The 17,258-nt window shown below is 41.2% G+C and overlaps 9 protein-coding genes across 9 annotated transcripts; 4 read left to right on the plus strand and 5 right to left on the minus strand.

Annotated features, from left to right (window-relative positions):
* Positions 1-60: 60 nt before the first annotated feature.
* Positions 61-1,511, minus strand: BBOV_IV011860 (uncharacterized protein). Its single transcript, XM_001611056.2, has 5 exons — positions 819-1,511; positions 626-785; positions 506-589; positions 325-470; positions 61-290 (listed from the first exon to the last, which is right to left on the minus strand). The coding sequence occupies exons 1-5, from the start codon at positions 1,440-1,442 to the stop codon at positions 141-143; spliced, it is 1,164 nt and encodes a 387-aa protein (XP_001611106.2). The 5' UTR covers positions 1,443-1,511; the 3' UTR covers positions 61-140.
* A 481-nt stretch (positions 1,512-1,992) lies between these two features.
* Positions 1,993-4,069, plus strand: BBOV_IV011870 (ATP-dependent metallopeptidase HflB/ftsH family protein). The gene has a single exon (XM_001611057.2). It carries the CDS (start codon positions 2,053-2,055, stop codon positions 4,027-4,029), a length of 1,977 nt encoding a protein of 658 aa, XP_001611107.1. The 5' UTR covers positions 1,993-2,052; the 3' UTR covers positions 4,030-4,069.
* BBOV_IV011880 (Vps16 N-terminal region family protein) lies at positions 4,040-6,953 on the minus strand. Its single transcript, XM_001611058.2, has one exon. The coding sequence runs from the start codon at positions 6,901-6,903 to the stop codon at positions 4,090-4,092; it is 2,814 nt and encodes a 937-aa protein (XP_001611108.1). The 5' UTR covers positions 6,904-6,953; the 3' UTR covers positions 4,040-4,089.
* Positions 6,954-7,429: 476 nt separating this feature from the next.
* BBOV_IV011890 (WD domain G-beta repeat family protein) lies at positions 7,430-8,860 on the minus strand. The gene has a single exon (XM_001611059.2). It carries the CDS (start codon positions 8,818-8,820, stop codon positions 7,480-7,482), a length of 1,341 nt encoding a protein of 446 aa, XP_001611109.2. The 5' UTR covers positions 8,821-8,860; the 3' UTR covers positions 7,430-7,479.
* Positions 8,773-10,125, minus strand: BBOV_IV011895 (Ribosomal protein L1p/L10e family protein). The gene has a single exon (XM_051767203.1). The coding sequence runs from the start codon at positions 10,063-10,065 to the stop codon at positions 8,833-8,835; it is 1,233 nt and encodes a 410-aa protein (XP_051623638.1). The 5' UTR covers positions 10,066-10,125; the 3' UTR covers positions 8,773-8,832.
* A 1,360-nt stretch (positions 10,126-11,485) lies between these two features.
* Positions 11,486-13,777, plus strand: BBOV_IV011900 (uncharacterized protein). The gene has a single exon (XM_001611060.2). It carries the CDS (start codon positions 11,546-11,548, stop codon positions 13,745-13,747), a length of 2,202 nt encoding a protein of 733 aa, XP_001611110.1. The 5' UTR covers positions 11,486-11,545; the 3' UTR covers positions 13,748-13,777.
* Positions 13,778-14,273: 496 nt separating this feature from the next.
* Positions 14,274-15,540, plus strand: BBOV_IV011910 (uncharacterized protein). Its single transcript, XM_001611061.2, has one exon. The coding sequence runs from the start codon at positions 14,379-14,381 to the stop codon at positions 15,468-15,470; it is 1,092 nt and encodes a 363-aa protein (XP_001611111.1). The 5' UTR covers positions 14,274-14,378; the 3' UTR covers positions 15,471-15,540.
* Positions 15,436-16,044, plus strand: BBOV_IV011915 (uncharacterized protein). Its single transcript, XM_051767676.1, has 4 exons — positions 15,436-15,573; positions 15,612-15,694; positions 15,728-15,792; positions 15,828-16,044. The coding sequence occupies exons 1-4, from the start codon at positions 15,483-15,485 to the stop codon at positions 16,012-16,014; spliced, it is 426 nt and encodes a 141-aa protein (XP_051623640.1). The 5' UTR covers positions 15,436-15,482; the 3' UTR covers positions 16,015-16,044.
* On the minus strand, positions 16,039-17,257 carry BBOV_IV011920 (uncharacterized protein). Its single transcript, XM_001611062.2, has one exon. The coding sequence runs from the start codon at positions 17,046-17,048 to the stop codon at positions 16,089-16,091; it is 960 nt and encodes a 319-aa protein (XP_001611112.1). The 5' UTR covers positions 17,049-17,257; the 3' UTR covers positions 16,039-16,088.
* Between the last annotated feature and the right edge of the window lies 1 nt (position 17,258).

A 17,258-nucleotide genomic window follows, 5' to 3' on the forward strand; every position in this document is an offset into this window, starting at 1 on the left:
AAATAATACAATAACAACTTCGTAACACTACATTGTCTAATGTCGTTTATGTAGAAATACACCCATGGTACATTAGATAGCGATATTGACTCAAGTATGTTATATAACCAATTCCCGGTGCTTCAAGGGATGTAAGTGGATCAACCAGTGCTAGAGTCGTGTTCATCAGGGTCTCCAGCTACCTTGGGGTCGTCAAAACAACGCCTGTAAAATTTCACACCAGTGTAATGTTGCAAAAGGTTATCAGGAGACGACGATATCAAGTGCATCTTGTCAATAAAGTTAACAGCCTAATAGATATAGTCATGATACCTATAAACAAACCAATGATCCCGGGCCCTCAGATATATCGGCACAGCGTGTTACACCGTAATCCACACCCAAAGTAGCAGTAATGGCAGATAACATGGCACTGTTTGAAGAACATGCGGCCATTGCAGCAACAATGGCACCAGCACTGGCGTCAAATCCTAAAAAATCTCTCTATTATCACTGTTAAACTTACCATGTACCTTCTTAGCAACACTAGGAGGACGAGGAAATACAACACCCTCACTGTCAGCAGCGTTAAGCACTACGGGGCATAGTGCTACAATATCTTAGCGTAAACAGTAAGCCAACTTACCACTATCAACCACTACAGCATTGTAACGTTTGGATAATGCATAAGCATGCATCAAGGGAGTTAATTCAGCATTGGGTAAAACAGCTCCAGGAACCAATGCACCCAGATAAGTAGTAGTCCCCGTGATGAAACGGATAATAGTAGGCTTAACACCAGAGAGCTGTGTAATGTAAACGTAGTAATATACACCTACCAGGGAATCGATACCAGTAATGCTCCGTAAGGACGCACCAGGCTCAACGGTAACATCAACCACCAGAGCATTGCAACCCTTGGACAACGAGTCGTAAAGGTCGTGGTGAGCATCTAACCAGGAATCATTAGACGATACACGAATGTAGCAACCAAGAATGTTGCTAGAACCATACTGAGTCATGCGATGTAAAAGTGAAGGAATATCCGATATGGAATGACACGTAGCACCAGCAGCCAATACAGTATCAGCCATGCGACACTCAATAGACGTGTCAACGTTACAAGTCAACAATACGGGACGCTTGTATCGTAAACGACGCCAATAAGTGGCAGTCAATTCCAAGAGTTTCTCGGGAGTAGAATCCTCCCTAAATTGAACTGGAGCTTCCATCACAGAGTCAGCAGGACAGCCATCAACCATGTCGCTAGAAGCTGGGTCCCTGGAAGTAGTATAGCGTTCTACACGACACCGATTGCTAACATGTCCCAGAGAAATTGATCTCCGACTTGACAATGTACTAACGTAAGATATACCATAGCCAAATCTAAGCCTGGGCTCGCGCAAGAGCTTCGTGGCAAAGCCAGATAGTATACTAAAGTGGTTTAATATATGGTATCCCATGTTAGATTATATAACCACAAGATACCAGGAATTGGCGGTAAAAATATATGTGACGACACCCACATAATGTGTAGGATCGGATCTAGGCAATAGTGGCTCGTGCCACAATAGAAATGCTGTCTATACCAAACAAAACAATATGGACACTGTAGAATAGTTATATAGCACTAGATTAGACATTAGGGTACTATGGAAGCACACCACCTAGTGGTATAATGGATATGGCCCGTATTATACATAGAAAAGATATATAACGTGTCTTTTGCCATAGTACACATTTAGGTGTTCTATAACTAATTTTGAATGCTAGAATCTTGGTATTAACAAGTGTCCAGGACGATTACACCAATATTGGCCCAAATGACACTGGGTGACCACGAAAATATATCACTCAAAAAATGTATGTAGTAGACATGCTTATATAAATAGATATATTTAATATAACCCTAGAGTCGTAATATGAATGCCACTATGTTATATCTAGTGACATCATTGACCATACCCGACGGACTGTGGTGAAGCACTCTTAAAATGGCATTAATACCATTCAAGCACAATTTTTCATTATTCCTATATAAATAACATAGACTTCAGATACTGGATATAAGGAATGGATCCCGCGAACACACGAAGACCGCCACTAGGAGGCGCGCAATACTCCAACGCATCGTATGATGAACAGGATTATGCATACGAATATGATAATGACTCATCGGCAATAACACGACCATTCTTCGGCAAACACGCCGGATTCGCACAGATGCCATACAGCCACGATCGCAATGGCGAAACACCAATGACCGACCCAGGAAGTACCACGAGCTTCGCAGCCAATATCAGTAGTGGATTGGCAAACAAATGGAATATGTTCCGCAGCAGTATATACAAATCACTACCACCGGAGACTCCATCGGTCATCACTGGACCGTCGCCAATGGCACAAAATATGAGTAAATCCGCATGGTCGTTTAACGTACCGTCAGTTATGTCATACTTCATGACGTCTGTATACAACTCATGTGTTACATTACTGTCAGCGGGAATGTGGCTGCTGCTACAGGTACTGGGAATAGCTGCAGGAGTTGTACTTACAGGACTCATATTAACGGCACTAGGTAGCTTCCTTGTGCCAAAAGATAATGATTTCGGTAATGTAACGCCGAAGAATAAACCGGCTACCAGAGATGACCGGACGCAACAGACGGCACCACCACCTGAAAGACCACCTGTTATGCTAGAACGAGTGTACTTCAAGGATATAATGGGCATAGACGAGGCGAAAGAAGAGTTAATGGAAGTAGTGAAGTTCATTAAACAGCCTAAACTATACCACGATATTGGAGCTAAGATACCAAAAGGCGTTTTGTTAGTGGGACCACCAGGAACTGGGAAGACAATGCTAGCCAAGGCAGTAGCCACCGAAGCTAACATACCCTTTATATATACCAGTGGACCGGAGTTTGTGGAAATATTCGTGGGTCAGGGTGCGCAACGAGTACGTAATTTATTTGCAAAAGCAAGGAAGCAAGCACCATGTATAGTTTTTATAGATGAAATTGATGCCATAGGAGCCAAGAGAGCGTCAGGATCACTAGGTGGACAAAATCGCGAACATGACCAAACCTTAAACCAGCTGCTAGTAGAAATGGATGGATTCAATCTGTCCACAGGAATCACCGTGCTGGCAGCAACAAACAGAATGGAGGCACTTGATAGAGCACTACTAAGACCAGGTAGATTCGATCGGGTAGTGCATATACCACTGCCTTCACTAGACGGCCGTGAAGCTATACTCAAGAGATACCTATCGGGAATAAAATATGACAAGGATAACGTAGATGTCAGGGCATTGGCCAAGCTGACACCAGGGTACTCCGGTGCAGATTTGAAAAACCTAGTCAATGAAGCTGCACTTAACTGTGTACGTAGCGGGAGAACACAAGTAAGCACAACTGATCTACAGGAAGCAAGAGATAAAGTAGGTATGGGATCAATACGACGAACGACGCAACCTGAATTGCAAAGGAAGATGACGGCATACCACGAAGCGGGCCATGCACTGGTAGCATTCCACCTGTACCCAGATGCTGACCCTGTACATAAAGCGACCATCATACATAGAGGGTCCGCATTGGGATTCGTAGAACAACTGCCTGAAGATGATAGGCAAAGCTATAAACTAGCACAAATGAAAGCAAGATTGGCTATATGCATGGGAGGACGTATCGCAGAAGAACTTGTATTCGGAAAGGAAAATGTAACATCAGGAGCATCCAGTGATATTGTAGCAGCATCGGAATTGGCATACAGAATGGTCACAGAATGGGGAATGAGCCCAAAATTAGGACCTGTCAATCTAAGACGAATCGGTGGTATACAAACACCACATGGAACACGTAAACTGTCACATGATACTGCACAGACTGTGGAGCAAGAAGTTGAAAGATTAGTTAGCGAAGCACACTTCCGTGCAGCATCCATACTACGGAGACATCGAAACCAGCTAGAACGAATTGCTGAACGACTACTGGAAGAGGAAACTTTAACCGGTGAACAGATTCGACAGATAATCGCCGAAACTCGATAATACCGAGGATTAACTAATCGCAACCTAACGTAGTAATGTATCAACACTATATAGCCAATATTAACCGTGCCAAAGTCTCCTAGATATACTAGATATCAAAGATGAACTGGTGTCGGAACTAGGCACCACGGAAACACCAGAACGAACGTTCAAACGATCACGCCAATACTGCTGCTGAGGCTGACGTAAAGTCACAACCACAGACTCAACAGCACTAGTAGCACCCAATGATAACAGTGCCTCAAGAACAAGGTCCAAAGCAGCCTTGCCATTCTTCATACAAACATACTGATTATGGGCACTCTTGTCATTAGCCATCTGTAATAAGTCGTTAATGTTATGCATCGCGTGGGCAGCAGAAAGACGACATCGCCAATGCTGGGTAAACGGCATGTTAAACTTATTAGCAAGCGAACTAGCATCCTTATTACGCTCCAAACGATATAGCGTATAGACAGTATGCGATAAACTGCGGCCTACCAAACCAGATAAACCCGGAATGCTACGCTCAAGCTCTAGCTGCATTGAAATCAAGCTGCGCTGATGCGATATGCAGTCACGCCATACACGAGCGTTTTCAACATGGGCACCCTTGGAAACAGCAAGAGAAGTAAAAAAATCAGAAGCAAACTTCAACCAAGTGGAACAGTCCTCGCCCTTAGTATCAATAGACATATGTGATACCAACTGGTGTAAAGCTGGCTTAACACCTGATGATACTGGATATAACAAAGATAAAGCCTGACGAACCGCATTGACACCAGCACTGTATATGTCATCGAGACGCTCAAAAAATACTTGTAAGACGTCACCAGCACCAGCTAATCTACACTGCTTCACAAAAACATCACGAACGCAAGTGTTGCCACGAGCAAGCTCTACGACGCCATCAAGCTTGTGACCAGATTGTAAAGGGAACAAAACCGCAGCAGCGTACATAAGGTCACAGGACTCAATAGCAACTGAACCAGCCTTGGAATACTCACCCCAAGAACATAAAGTACGGAATTTCCGAGGTAAGCTTCGCTCACGGTCCAATAGTAATAACGCAAGGTTAAATCGTTTCTCAGCAGCAACAGCACAAGCAATGTCAGCATAAGGTAGTAACATACCAGCGTAACCATCCAAAAGCTTAGTTATGCTCTCTAATAGTTCAGAATCTGTCATGCGAGCACCCAGCTTAACACGAGTACGTACCCAATGAAGAAGAATGGGATTCTTATCAATGCCCAAAAAGTCAGATATACGCATAGCCAATAAGTGGCAGTGCTGAGCAGATAGTAACACAGATAGAAATCGAGGATCCAATGCCAATAGCTGGGAACCAGTAGTTCTAATGTCACTAACCTCAGAACGCAGTGCACTGGCAACACGTAACATAGATAACGATAGAGAACGGCTGCAAACCCTGGAGTTACTAGATGCATACTCAGGGGGACCATGTGCACCCATGGAATCAGTGGTATCGGGATTTGTCATAGGAGTTAGCACATTGGGTATACCAGGAGGATATAACTTGGTGTCTAACGTTGACCCAGGCTCTATTGAGCCCATGGCATCAGGACGTACTGAATTCAACGATAAACCAAATGATGCAGCATCTAGCAACATATAGGCAATGTCCAAATCCCAGCAGTCCAGTGCAGCTGAAGTGCAAACGGCAGCAGCGTCGTGTACCGAGTTACCTATTAAACCTAGAGTCTCACAAGCCTTGACGTCATCACGGTGAAACATGTCAAATGAACGTAAAAGAACAGCTGAAGGACTGCATGAACCAATACCAAAAACTGATTCGAGGTCACTAGATACAATACCGATATAGTCACAACGATCTGTGGAGAAAGCACGAATGCCACCACCATAGTCAGAAGCAACGCAACAAACTGACATGGGAAAGTGAAGAGTCGCTATGGGACTAGTGTCAATATCATTCCCAAGAGCTAAAGTAATACCGTCATCAACCAATAGAGCCACTGCACCATGGCCAAGAACATAAACACGTGAAACTTTGTCAAACGTACCATGCCATAAAGCTGTCATAGATGTGCCGGTATATAACATAGAGCATATGGAACCACTGGCACGCTCACGTAAAACAAAGTGGGTGCCTTCGCCACCAAAAGATGCATGACCATATGCAACCACCTCGTCATAAACTGTATCCAGTGGTGTGCCCAAATCGTGAATGTAAAGGTCAAAGTCATCAAATGAATGACATCGAACTATATCGTGAATTTTAATATAGGATACGCCATCAACTTTACATAGGATCAATATGGAATCAAACCAGTCAGCAGAGGGAAGGACACCTAAGGCTATAATGCGCAACGAAAAATCACCAATTGGAACTTGAATGCAATTGCGGCCCTCAAAACCACGCTGAAGATAGATGCAGCCAGTGTCCTTGTTAACATATACAGCACCAGCACCCCAAACGTGTATAATAACCATATCAGGGTCCAAATTCACACCGCGAAGGTCACTCTCGATGACTTGTAAATAGAAGTGCTGCATAAACTCACCGTGAGCAGAAAATACACGAACGCAGGCATTCTTAAATATAGCAACCAAAAGACCGTCGTCACTCCAATGAAGTGATAGCAATGTATCCAAACGAACTAGCCACGGAACGGATGTCACCAAACCAAACGAACCACCGCGAAATATGCGCAACTGACATTTAACATTCTCAGCAAACGATGATGCAGGGTCCAAGCGGTCGCTGACTACTGCAACCAATGAACCTAAGGGAGCAACAGCCCAAACGTCATCAGCAGTACCACGCCAACTTGGCGGAGTCAACGACCAGGATTCGCGCTCAACGCTCCTGTCACCCAAAGAGTGCCATTGCTCCACGGGCGAACGGAAGTCCATCGAAAATGAACTAAGCACCTATACGATGCCTAAAGTTGACCATCATACCAGAAGCTACGATGACGTTAATCTATAAGATACCAATAAATAACGGATACATACAAATATTATGTCATATTGAATAATTACGAATAGTGCAGTAATAAATGTGTTAACCTCCAGAGGCGTAATACCACCTTAACGACAGACAGATACACATCACAAAGTATAGACCAAAGTTGGAATCACGTAAACTATAGATCTATATCTACCTTTATATATTCGAACTAACGAATGTGTAATTGCTCAAGGCCTAAAAACGCCAACAGTGACCAGGGAATCCACGAAGAACACACAGTTGAACTAACAGCGGTGTTAAATAGATAAGACAATATAATTGATACATTCTAGCGTAACATAGAGGTGTACGTAAAGAATTGAGCGTTACTTTACAACCCAAAAGGAAGTAATAGCAGTATAAGATTAGCGATATAGAATAGTAGTATACATCATAGGTATTCCTGGTGTCAATGAAATGTAACTAACACCAAAAGGAGTGTACAAATGATTAACCGTGACAATGTCCATAGACAATACCTAACGAGTGTCAGAACCAACTGATAACACAGTTGATATGTCAAGCGTGTCCAACTTGAAACGTGATAATGGAAATGACTTGACCAATTCACCATCAGCGAATTCACGAGCCTCCTGATGCTGCTGAAGCAGACCACCAGGCTGACTGCGACTCCAAAAACGAACTACACGATCCTCGGAACATGTAGCCAACATGTGGCCCATGGGATGCCAGTCCATAGCTAAAGTGGCAGTGTCACGCTCGTCACCCAAATTCACATTCAATACAGCCAAAGGCTCAGCAAAATTGCTAGAAAAGTAAAATAAACGCGACTTGTTGTCACAAACAGCGAATACATTGCGCTGGACAGGGTTCCAACCAATGGTAGTAGGAATAGTCATCAGCTTCATAGGAGTTGGATTGGCACCTGATACAGTAACTGTACTACTGGATACCGGTGTGGCAATGCGATATAACAACAACTGCTTCATCATACGTAAGTCCCATAGCTTCACTAAACCATCAACACCAGCGGTCAAAAAGGAATAGCCATCGGGGTTCCATGATACCTTGCAAATGGGAGCTTTGTGAGCGTGGATAGTAGATATCTGCTCACGAGTTGAAGGGTCCCAAAGTGATACCACATTAATCTTACTGCCAGTGGCAATCAATGACCTAGATGGATGCCACTGCAAACATGATACACTGGTAGTGTCAACATGAGCACCACTTAAAACACCCTCTAGCTCACGACGCTGGACGTCCCAAATATGAGGTGAATACGTATCAGCACAGGCACAAACCTTAGAGCCATTGTGTGACATGGAAAGATCCAATACAGGCTTGCTTAATCCCTCAAATAAAGTGTTGTCAAGTAAACTTAAAGCTGGAGATAACAAAGCAAGCTTGCCATACTCATCACCGGATATTAAATAGTCACCGTCAGGAGACCATTCCAAAGCTGTAACACTGCCACCACTCACAGGGTAACGCTTAATGTCGTCAAAATGAAAAGTTAAACCGTTCCACATAATCAACTTGCCACCCTGACTACCAGCAAGTAAAGTCTTGCCATTGGGAAACCAACGTAAACTGACAATAGGGAATTTGTTGCGATTGAAAGAAGCATGAGCTAAATGACTGCAGACACCATTGTAGTTATTACCAAAACTGGAATAACAAAATGGTGGACGAACAATGTTAAAGTCCAAAGGAGTGTCACGATGACGAGGTATCCTCAAACGACGCTCGTACTTGCCATGGGTTAACCAAGGAACTAATGTGGGAGCGTAATCTATACAAATGCGATCTACACCCATGCGCTGAGCAAGCGGGATGGAGTCATTAGGGTCCTCAGCCATTGTTGTAACAAACTAATAGAGTCTCTTGCGCTTTGAACGAACACGACAACCAAGGTCCTTCAAACTTATACGGAACGATGGGCCCATACTAGAAGATACATAAGCAGCAGAAAGCAACTGGGAACCAGCAAATTCAGGCCTGTTGTTGCGCAAATAATCAACAATCGCAAGTAAATTCTCACGAATGTCCTCACGAACCATAGTAACGTCAGCAAAATTGCATTTCACATCACCAGCACGATCAGAACGCAAAATAAATGTATTGCAATTCTCAACCTGCATAACACGCTCTAACAGATCCTCAGTATGCTGAATGCAAGTGCCAACAGTTAACGATGGCATCAAACCACGACGACCGAGGGAACGGCCAATAGCTGAAAGCTTGTGAAATGTAGCCAAATCAGATAACACAAAGTCAACCTTGGGGTAATCATCAGCTAATTTAAAAGTGTCAATCAATTCAGCACCACCCACAAAAACAACCTTTGAACAGTTCAAAGCACGCACCTGATCGCAAATATCAGGCTTAGCAAATACACCAATACGACAACGACGCGATTTTAAAGATTGATGAGGAATAGTAATCAAACGAGCATACTGAGCTGCAGTAGCACGAATCTTCTTACGACTCAAAGGAACGTGAAGTGATACGTCAATACCCTCAGTAAAACGCGTACCAGATATCAATTTTATACGGTCAATAGCCTCCAATAAGGAATACTCAACACCCTTCTCTGGAAGGTAACGAGCCTTCTTAAGAAGCCTACGAGGAAGTGACTTAGCTTTCTTGGAAGTATTCGCAGAAGTATCCGTGATAGCTTTTAAATCTAGAGATTCAGTGCCAACAGCTGATTGGCCTGATCCTTTAGAATTGTCCGTTACTTTATCCTCAGTACTTCCAGATTCTGACGCCTTCTTAGCACCCTTTACAATAACAAATTGCTTTAAGCACTCGTCAATGTCCTCACGAGGTATGCCAAGAGCTAAGGAACGCTCAATAAACTCGTCACGGTCGGCAACAGTGCCACTAAACGAAGAAGGCTTTAGACTTTTAGAACCACCACGCCTACCAGTAGCATATATACCGCGAACACGGTAAGTCAAAGGCAAGCTATTTAGACCCGTGTAATGATATATATAACAAACAGGAGGCACTACAGTAACTCCATGAACATTGACAACATTCCCTAAAGATAGAAAGACCCAAAACATACGCAACAAGGCCCAAGCTATACAAGGGAACATCTTGCAGCCATCATTGCTGCAGATATTAGAAACAAGCCAACAAATTGCTACTACCACATAATGTTGTAAGCTTTCAAGTGAATATAAACAGAGCAGTAACTACAAAACCGCACAATTGAGGCACTATCAACACAGAGTACCAGTATATACACATTTTATATATAAACACGAAAAATGCATTTAGGCATGTACAGTGTTGATATACTGTATATTGTAGTAAATATTTTACTTTTTAACCAAGGAATCCTTAGCATATAACCCTTGTGGATCCCAATTGTCTTGGTACAGTTCAAGGACCATAAACAGGGTTATACTTAGTGAGTATATAGCTCATAATGGTTTTAATAACATATCAACTATGTGGATATTGTTGTTTGCTTAACAATGGATTCCACAAGGAATTTGTAACCTATAGTACCAATACCTCCGAAACAAAAGGGGTCAATACTGATTGTATAATAACAGTGTAGAAAATAAAAACAGATTGGACACAAATAATGATATGTTACGCCCAGTATCATGTGAATCTACCTGCATACAGAGTACTGATACTTTTGTGCACTAAATATAGAACGAATATAACCAATATATACTAAGGAATCTAAGATGACCATAACAAATGAACAAGTAAGATCCACAGATATCCCTGATATTATAACATATAGGGCGATATAACCCGTGCAGTATAGCTTATAGTACATGAGCACGAGTGTCACGTAATACCCTAGACTCCCGCCCGGCACATGTGTTACCGCCAAAATAAAAACGTTGATAATGCAATGTAATATAGTGAACATATAAACATTATTTAAAACACGCTGCCATTACATAGTACTAAAAAATATGCTAATGTAACCCATAACAGTGACCTAAAAAAGTAAATGCAATTTTCAAACTATAACCTCATATAGACACGCTATATATAGCATTTAACAATGTAATAGTACAAACAGAGGAGAGAAAACCAATTTTCTAAAAAGAGGCTGGGAATTGCTCTGATAAATCCAATCTCTGTAGAGAATGATGTATCACTAAAAACCGATACTATCCATAACAAAGACTCATATAAACTGTAGAAGAAGTGTTGATACGACACAAAAGAAAATGAGCACTGGCAATGTTACACCACCGTGTACACCATGAAGGTAAAGCAATAATGCACATCGTAAACTCATGCTACATATGTGTACAGTGTAATCTAAATTATAAAAATGGTACTTTAAGTGCCAAAAATAAATAACAAGATCGAATAGGTAACACCGTTACACATTAAACGCGACGCAAGAAGAACACCTGCAAAGCATTTTAAACACCTATACCAAGGATATATAACATTTAAATATTGAACCCATATAAAATAAATGCAGAAGATACCATAAAATATCTAAAAAGTAACAAAAAAAGGATACAATGCAACTAAACTAGGAATATACAAATAAACAAAAAAACAGTTTTATATCCATATAGAGATATAAAGGAAATGTATGAAACAAAAGAAGATATCAATTCAAGTGATAAAAACCCATGGTCATGGGTATATCACAATAATGACCTAACATCAAAAACAGGTAGATTGTCAATGATGCCCTCGGAACAAACTGTATCGTCATCCTATAATGAACATGGAAATGGAAATGATATACAACTAATAAGCTCAGGAATGAGCGAAATGACCCTCAACTCAAGTGATGTAAGATATACGTCCTCAGATGATATACCAAGGATACCGACACTCAACCTCGCACTACTAGATAAAAGAGAAAGCTTGCCACTGTCAAGCCTTGGAGAACATGATCAAGCACCGCCACCACAATTTAACGTAAAAATGGCCAAGGATGAAACAATAGTGGCGGAACTTAATCGCATACAGTCACAATTACAAAGTAAACTCAGCACCGTGAGGATGGAGTACCAAGCAGGACTCACTAATTCATCACTTAGAGGATTTGATAAAAAAAGAACAAATAGAATGATAAGTATATGCTCCGATGATACCGTGTCGCTGCATAGCAGCTCATCAGAAGGTGTAGTGCACGAAGGACGATTCGGAATACCAAAGGCATTTGCAAAGTATACCCAACCAATGACAAATAAACCAGAGCCCAATGTAACACAAAATGGATCTACTAATAATCCAAGAAGAAATGTGCCACACAACCTGCAATATATCATCAATAGCGCAGGTGGAGGCACATATGACCCAAATGAAAATATACATGGATACTATCCATCAAGAAGAGAAATATCAGTAGCGGGTTTACGAAAAGCAGCATCGGGAGATTACACAGCAACGCCCTCGAGGTTGATTAACTCAAATGACTACAATAATACCGTAATGGGACTAAGGAAAGCAGTATCCAGCGATTATACTTCCGTACCATCCGGACCTAGAAATGCAATTACAAGCGAATATAGCAGCACTTCATCAGGATTCAGAAATGCGGTCTCTAAAAATTACAACACCATGTCAGTAGGTCCCAGGAACCCAGCTTCCACCGACTATAGTACCAGCACCCCTGGACTTATAAAAGCAATGTCTGATGACTACGCGAATACAGTGACACAGCTGAAAATGTCAACGCCAAAACCACCAAGAAATATTGGAATGTATAATGAATCTATACTGGAAGATATACTGAAACGGGAAAAATTGAAGAATGACAGTGATGAACAAGATGATATACAAGAAGCAACGTCAACAGAAAAACAACAAGAAGAAAGTCAAATAAGCCTAATCACGTCAAATGTGTACAACTTTATCGAGGGATTTATAAATACAGGTAATACCTCAAGCTCAAGCCAAAGCACAAAAGAAAATGAAGCACCGAAGCGATCAAATACTAGTACAAGAAGCATGAGATGTCGACAAGAAGCTATGCGCAGTGAAATAGAGAAACAAACTAATATACAACCACACGAATACGCAAGCACTATAGTCAACAATAGCAACGGACAACAGAGGGCACTACCACAAAGACATGCATACAATGCAATAGTTGAACAGGAAACCAAAAATATGATATACAACGCAATGTACAGGGGTAAAGCAAAATCTACACATAGTGAACAATCAGATGAAGATCAATGTAGCTCATATAAAATTGTCTCAGTCAGCGCATCAGAAGTAGAGGAAGTTAGCAAACTATACGGGAGCAATATAGATAATCTACAGGACCCAAGAGCCAATAAAATAGTGGAAAGAAATATAGACGGCACAGCGTTGACACATCTACCAACAACAAGTGGGAATCACGTCAAAGCAGTGGCAGACTACTCACTGGAGTACCTAAATCAACTGTCAAAAGTTAACTCTAAATGCGCGTTACTGAGACAAACGGAAACCGAATCTATAAATGAAACACGAGGAGTAAATGGAGCACGAATGCGCAGATCAAGCGTTAGCCCATGGTTCAAGAATCCACTGGGAGAAAAAGCATGGGCACAAAGAGCAAAGTCATCCAATTATGACGGATTCGTAACAAGTAATGACGAAGCTAAAGTGTATGTGGACCCAATGCAAAATATGTTCCTACAAGAACAAATGGAACAAATCGCAACATACAGAACAGAAGATGAAAAGAAAACACAAAAAATACTAGACCCATTCTACGAATATGAAAGATTAAAACAAAATAAAATACAAGGCAAAACAAATCAACAAAGGACACCATTGAGAAATTAAAAATAGAAGCAATAAAAACCATCGCATGTATACTACGCGACGACGCGATGTAATACACATAACTAAATTATAACCTCCTGGTAAATATGATAATAATATATACGTTGCATTGCAAAAAGGGTAACGAATGCTCAAGGAAGCAGATAATAGCGACATGACACATCAAGTACGGAAAACAATCATGCAAAGTACTAAACGACAAAATTACTAAAGAGATAAAATATATTCCACAAACAATGTTTTTAAGTAAAAAATAGAAATTGCATATGCAATTCAATTCATAAATAACAGTCAGTTGAACAAAAAGTGCACACAATACCATAAACGCTAGCAACAAGCATCCACAACGTATAAAACATGGTATAACACCTAAACTATAATACAGGAACAAAGTAATAACGTTAACAAATTCTGTAAATCACTTACCAAAGCAAAATACGCACACCAACCCCCAGACGCGCCAATATACACCACCACCAGAAGCAACCAAAGGACCGATTGAAATATACCCATCTAATAAAGGGTAAAAACATGGCAAAAAGACGATTGATTTTTGCGTGCACTGTCATGGTAGAAAAACTGAAAGCTGAAGCTTACGACACGCAAGGAGTCTAGCGCAACCTGGAAAAAAATGCTAGAAGTATGCCAAAATTATGAACCAAAAGGAACTAAGATCCATACAGAAGCACCCAAAGGGGCAGTAACAATCTCACAGTTCGTCAAAGGAACGAGAGAAGGAACTTTAGACCGCAAGTCATTGGATGCAATGGATGATACTACCCAGCATAATATAATTGCCACCGGCCAACATAGAAAGGATATAGATACAGCATCTACATCACCAGAGTCAAACTCGGTTATCACGGAATACAGAAATGGATATATGTGGAAAACAAACCAATACACCTCAGACAACAAGGACTGTAAAGCAACACGCAACATGTACAACAGACAATCGTGGGAAAGCGAAAAATACCATGGAGCTTTGTCAGATAGCAATCCAAACGGAAGACTATCCTCAAGTGCCGAAATGAATACAACAATGCTCTGTAAAAGGGTGGGAGATGCAAAATACCACCAAATTACAGAGACAGGTAGCGAATCGCAAAGAGTACAAAGCTCTGAAGGAGGTATATATATATCGGACATATCGGAAAGCATTTTCGCGAAAACGAAACGCTCAAACTCCTTCACAGGAGCAGCGTCATACGGAGAGCAAACATCACAACAGAATAAACAAAACGACACAGATACAAGCTATAGCCTCGCAGAAACAGAAAATGGAATCCTGCTGAATGCATTCGTAACTGACCTGAGAAATAAAAGAAAAACAAACAGAAACTACCCAAACGATCTCCTGTCATTTACAAACAACAAATTTACATATATTAAAGGACCATTGGGATTCCCAACGATATTCAGAGATTCGCAACAAAATGAAATGATCAAAAGCGAATCGAGCACGATGCCTCTCACCGTATTCTCAGCGTACACGCCATCGCATATAGAAGAGAACGCAATCGCAGTTCAACCAACAGATAAAGTGCACCTGCTAGCAAGACATAACCAATGGATATACGTAAGAATAGCATTCTCAAAGCGTATAGAATCAAAAGGGAAAACAGGTTGGATACCAGAATATACGCTAATAGAACCCGAACTGTTCTCACGTAGACTGTTGCATACAGCAAACCGCACACATACTTTTAATAAATTTGTATAGTCATGTATCAAAATGAATGATCGCGAAATAGAACACTCAAACGATAAAATATGGCCAGCAACAACGTTCAAGCAATTTACAGTGACTACAGACACAGATTCCAGTATGTATATGGTATATATAACTCTGTATAACGCACAGAATACAATTATGAATCTCTAGTTATCAAATACGCTAACGCATGGCAAGTGTTCATCACACATAGCGGTAAAATCGCAAGCTGGGTATTTAACCATATTAAAACATATAAAACGCAGATATGTGCATCAGCAGACACACCACACAGTGATGTATACAGTGTTAAGACACTACTAGGTAACAGGTAACTAACCAGGAATCTATCATATAACCTCCCAGACTACAGGAACATCATGCCGTATACGCACGCACATTAATCAAGATACTCTGCGACTCATTAGGCAACAGAAAGCAATTGGAACTGGATCGTGATACGGTAATGATACTAGGAATGGATGTCCACGATGATACCACGCAAACGTTCAAGCAAATAACTGAACAGATAAAAGACATGTTTCTAATATAACGTAATGCAGTTTGTTGCAACAGTAATAGTACACAGCATAATTCATGGAATTGCTACTAATGATAACCAGAATATTACGATAACTTCTTCTTGCAGTAACTCGTAAACTTAGAAGCCGCCACATAAGGAGTGAGAGTAATAGTTTTGACACAGTGCTTTGCACGACGAATCTGACGACCTATCAAACCAGGCTTCTTAGCCACAGTGTCACTGTTTGCCATAGCACCAGCCGAACCCATGACATCATTGTTGCAATCCTCCTCATTGTAAGAGTTAGAATACATATCGTCTTCGTACATAGTACCACCCATGTCATACTCATCGTAGTTGCCATAACCAGCACGGTTCGTGTTATAACCTGAACCAGGTGATGCATCATTATCCTCACTAGAACTGTCATAGGCATCCGGGTTAAATGCATTACTGAAGTCAATGTCCTCTTCCTCAATGGATGCGTTATTAAACGCCTTGGCATGATGAATTACCATACGATGGCGCTGACCACCGTCAGACACCGTCTTATCATTGTCAGACCCTTCTGAAGATACATCGTCATTTTGTTGCAGGTCATTGCCATCGATGGCACTTCCCTCATCCACAGTGTTCTCACGTTGGTCCACTTCAGAAGGTACCGAAGAACTCGCGCGAAGATCATCAGTGCTAAGACTACCGTCTAAAACAATGCACTGGTTAACATCAGCCACCTTAACCTCTGAATCATCCTGATCACTAACAGGAGTAATACGATGTACGCGTATACCACACTTCATAGGACCACGGTCCTCAAACTGGTTGTAATCAGAAGAAGATTGCTCACCATCAGAGTCATCTTCAGAGTTACTTACACTGTCATCAGCAGATGCATGAACCTCAGATGAACCTTCATCAGCACGATCTGAAACTGAATTGCTGCCATCTGATTCCACAATATGGCTAGGATTAATGTCCAAATTGCCCACTGCAGACGACAATACCTCATCGTCAGAACGAGACGACGCAGAAGATGGACTTGCTGAACCTTCCGACATTGACATATAAATATACAATCAACTACAAAATAACTGGATTCTTTCAACAGATTAATTTAGTAATATATTTTTTATAGTACATCATAGAAATACAAGTTTTACAGCACCGAATATCAGCTAAATACAAGACTCGGAGATGCACAGAAGCAATGTGGTACCCGCAAATAAGTTAAAAGAGCAAACCAGCACATTGCCATCAAATGTGTAATTATATTT

This window comes from Babesia bovis (genome assembly GCF_000165395.2).
Source record: "Babesia bovis T2Bo chromosome 4 map unlocalized Chr4_1, whole genome shotgun sequence".
Classification (NCBI taxonomy): Eukaryota; Apicomplexa; class Aconoidasida; order Piroplasmida; family Babesiidae; genus Babesia; species Babesia bovis.

What these genes read in the sequence shown, in the direction of transcription:
- BBOV_IV011860 (XM_001611056.2), bottom strand. Translation starts at nt 1,442, where the DNA reads ATGGGATACCATATATTAAACCACTTTAGTATACTATCTGGCTTTGCC. An exon ending in TTACTGGTATCGATTCCCTG is followed by an intron (nt 786 to 818) that starts GTAGGTGTATAT and finishes TACATTACACAG; the next exon opens with CTCTCTGGTGTTAAGCCTAC. An exon ending in TGTTGCTAAGAAGGTACATG is followed by an intron (nt 471 to 505) that starts GTAAGTTTAACA and finishes GAGATTTTTTAG; the next exon opens with GATTTGACGCCAGTGCTGGT.
- BBOV_IV011870 (XM_001611057.2), top strand. Translation starts at nt 2,053, where the DNA reads ATGGATCCCGCGAACACACGAAGACCGCCACTAGGAGGCGCGCAATAC.
- BBOV_IV011880 (XM_001611058.2), bottom strand. Translation starts at nt 6,903, where the DNA reads ATGGACTTCCGTTCGCCCGTGGAGCAATGGCACTCTTTGGGTGACAGG.
- BBOV_IV011890 (XM_001611059.2), bottom strand. Translation starts at nt 8,820, where the DNA reads ATGGCTGAGGACCCTAATGACTCCATCCCGCTTGCTCAGCGCATGGGT.
- BBOV_IV011895 (XM_051767203.1), bottom strand. Translation starts at nt 10,065, where the DNA reads ATGTTCCCTTGTATAGCTTGGGCCTTGTTGCGTATGTTTTGGGTCTTT.
- BBOV_IV011900 (XM_001611060.2), top strand. Translation starts at nt 11,546, where the DNA reads ATGTATGAAACAAAAGAAGATATCAATTCAAGTGATAAAAACCCATGG.
- BBOV_IV011910 (XM_001611061.2), top strand. Translation starts at nt 14,379, where the DNA reads ATGCTAGAAGTATGCCAAAATTATGAACCAAAAGGAACTAAGATCCAT.
- BBOV_IV011915 (XM_051767676.1), top strand. Translation starts at nt 15,483, where the DNA reads ATGAATGATCGCGAAATAGAACACTCAAACGATAAAATATGGCCAGCA. An exon ending in GACTACAGACACAGATTCCA is followed by an intron (nt 15,574 to 15,611) that starts GTATGTATATGG and finishes TATAACGCACAG; the next exon opens with AATACAATTATGAATCTCTA. An exon ending in GCGGTAAAATCGCAAGCTGG is followed by an intron (nt 15,695 to 15,727) that starts GTATTTAACCAT and finishes TATAAAACGCAG; the next exon opens with ATATGTGCATCAGCAGACAC.
- BBOV_IV011920 (XM_001611062.2), bottom strand. Translation starts at nt 17,048, where the DNA reads ATGTCAATGTCGGAAGGTTCAGCAAGTCCATCTTCTGCGTCGTCTCGT.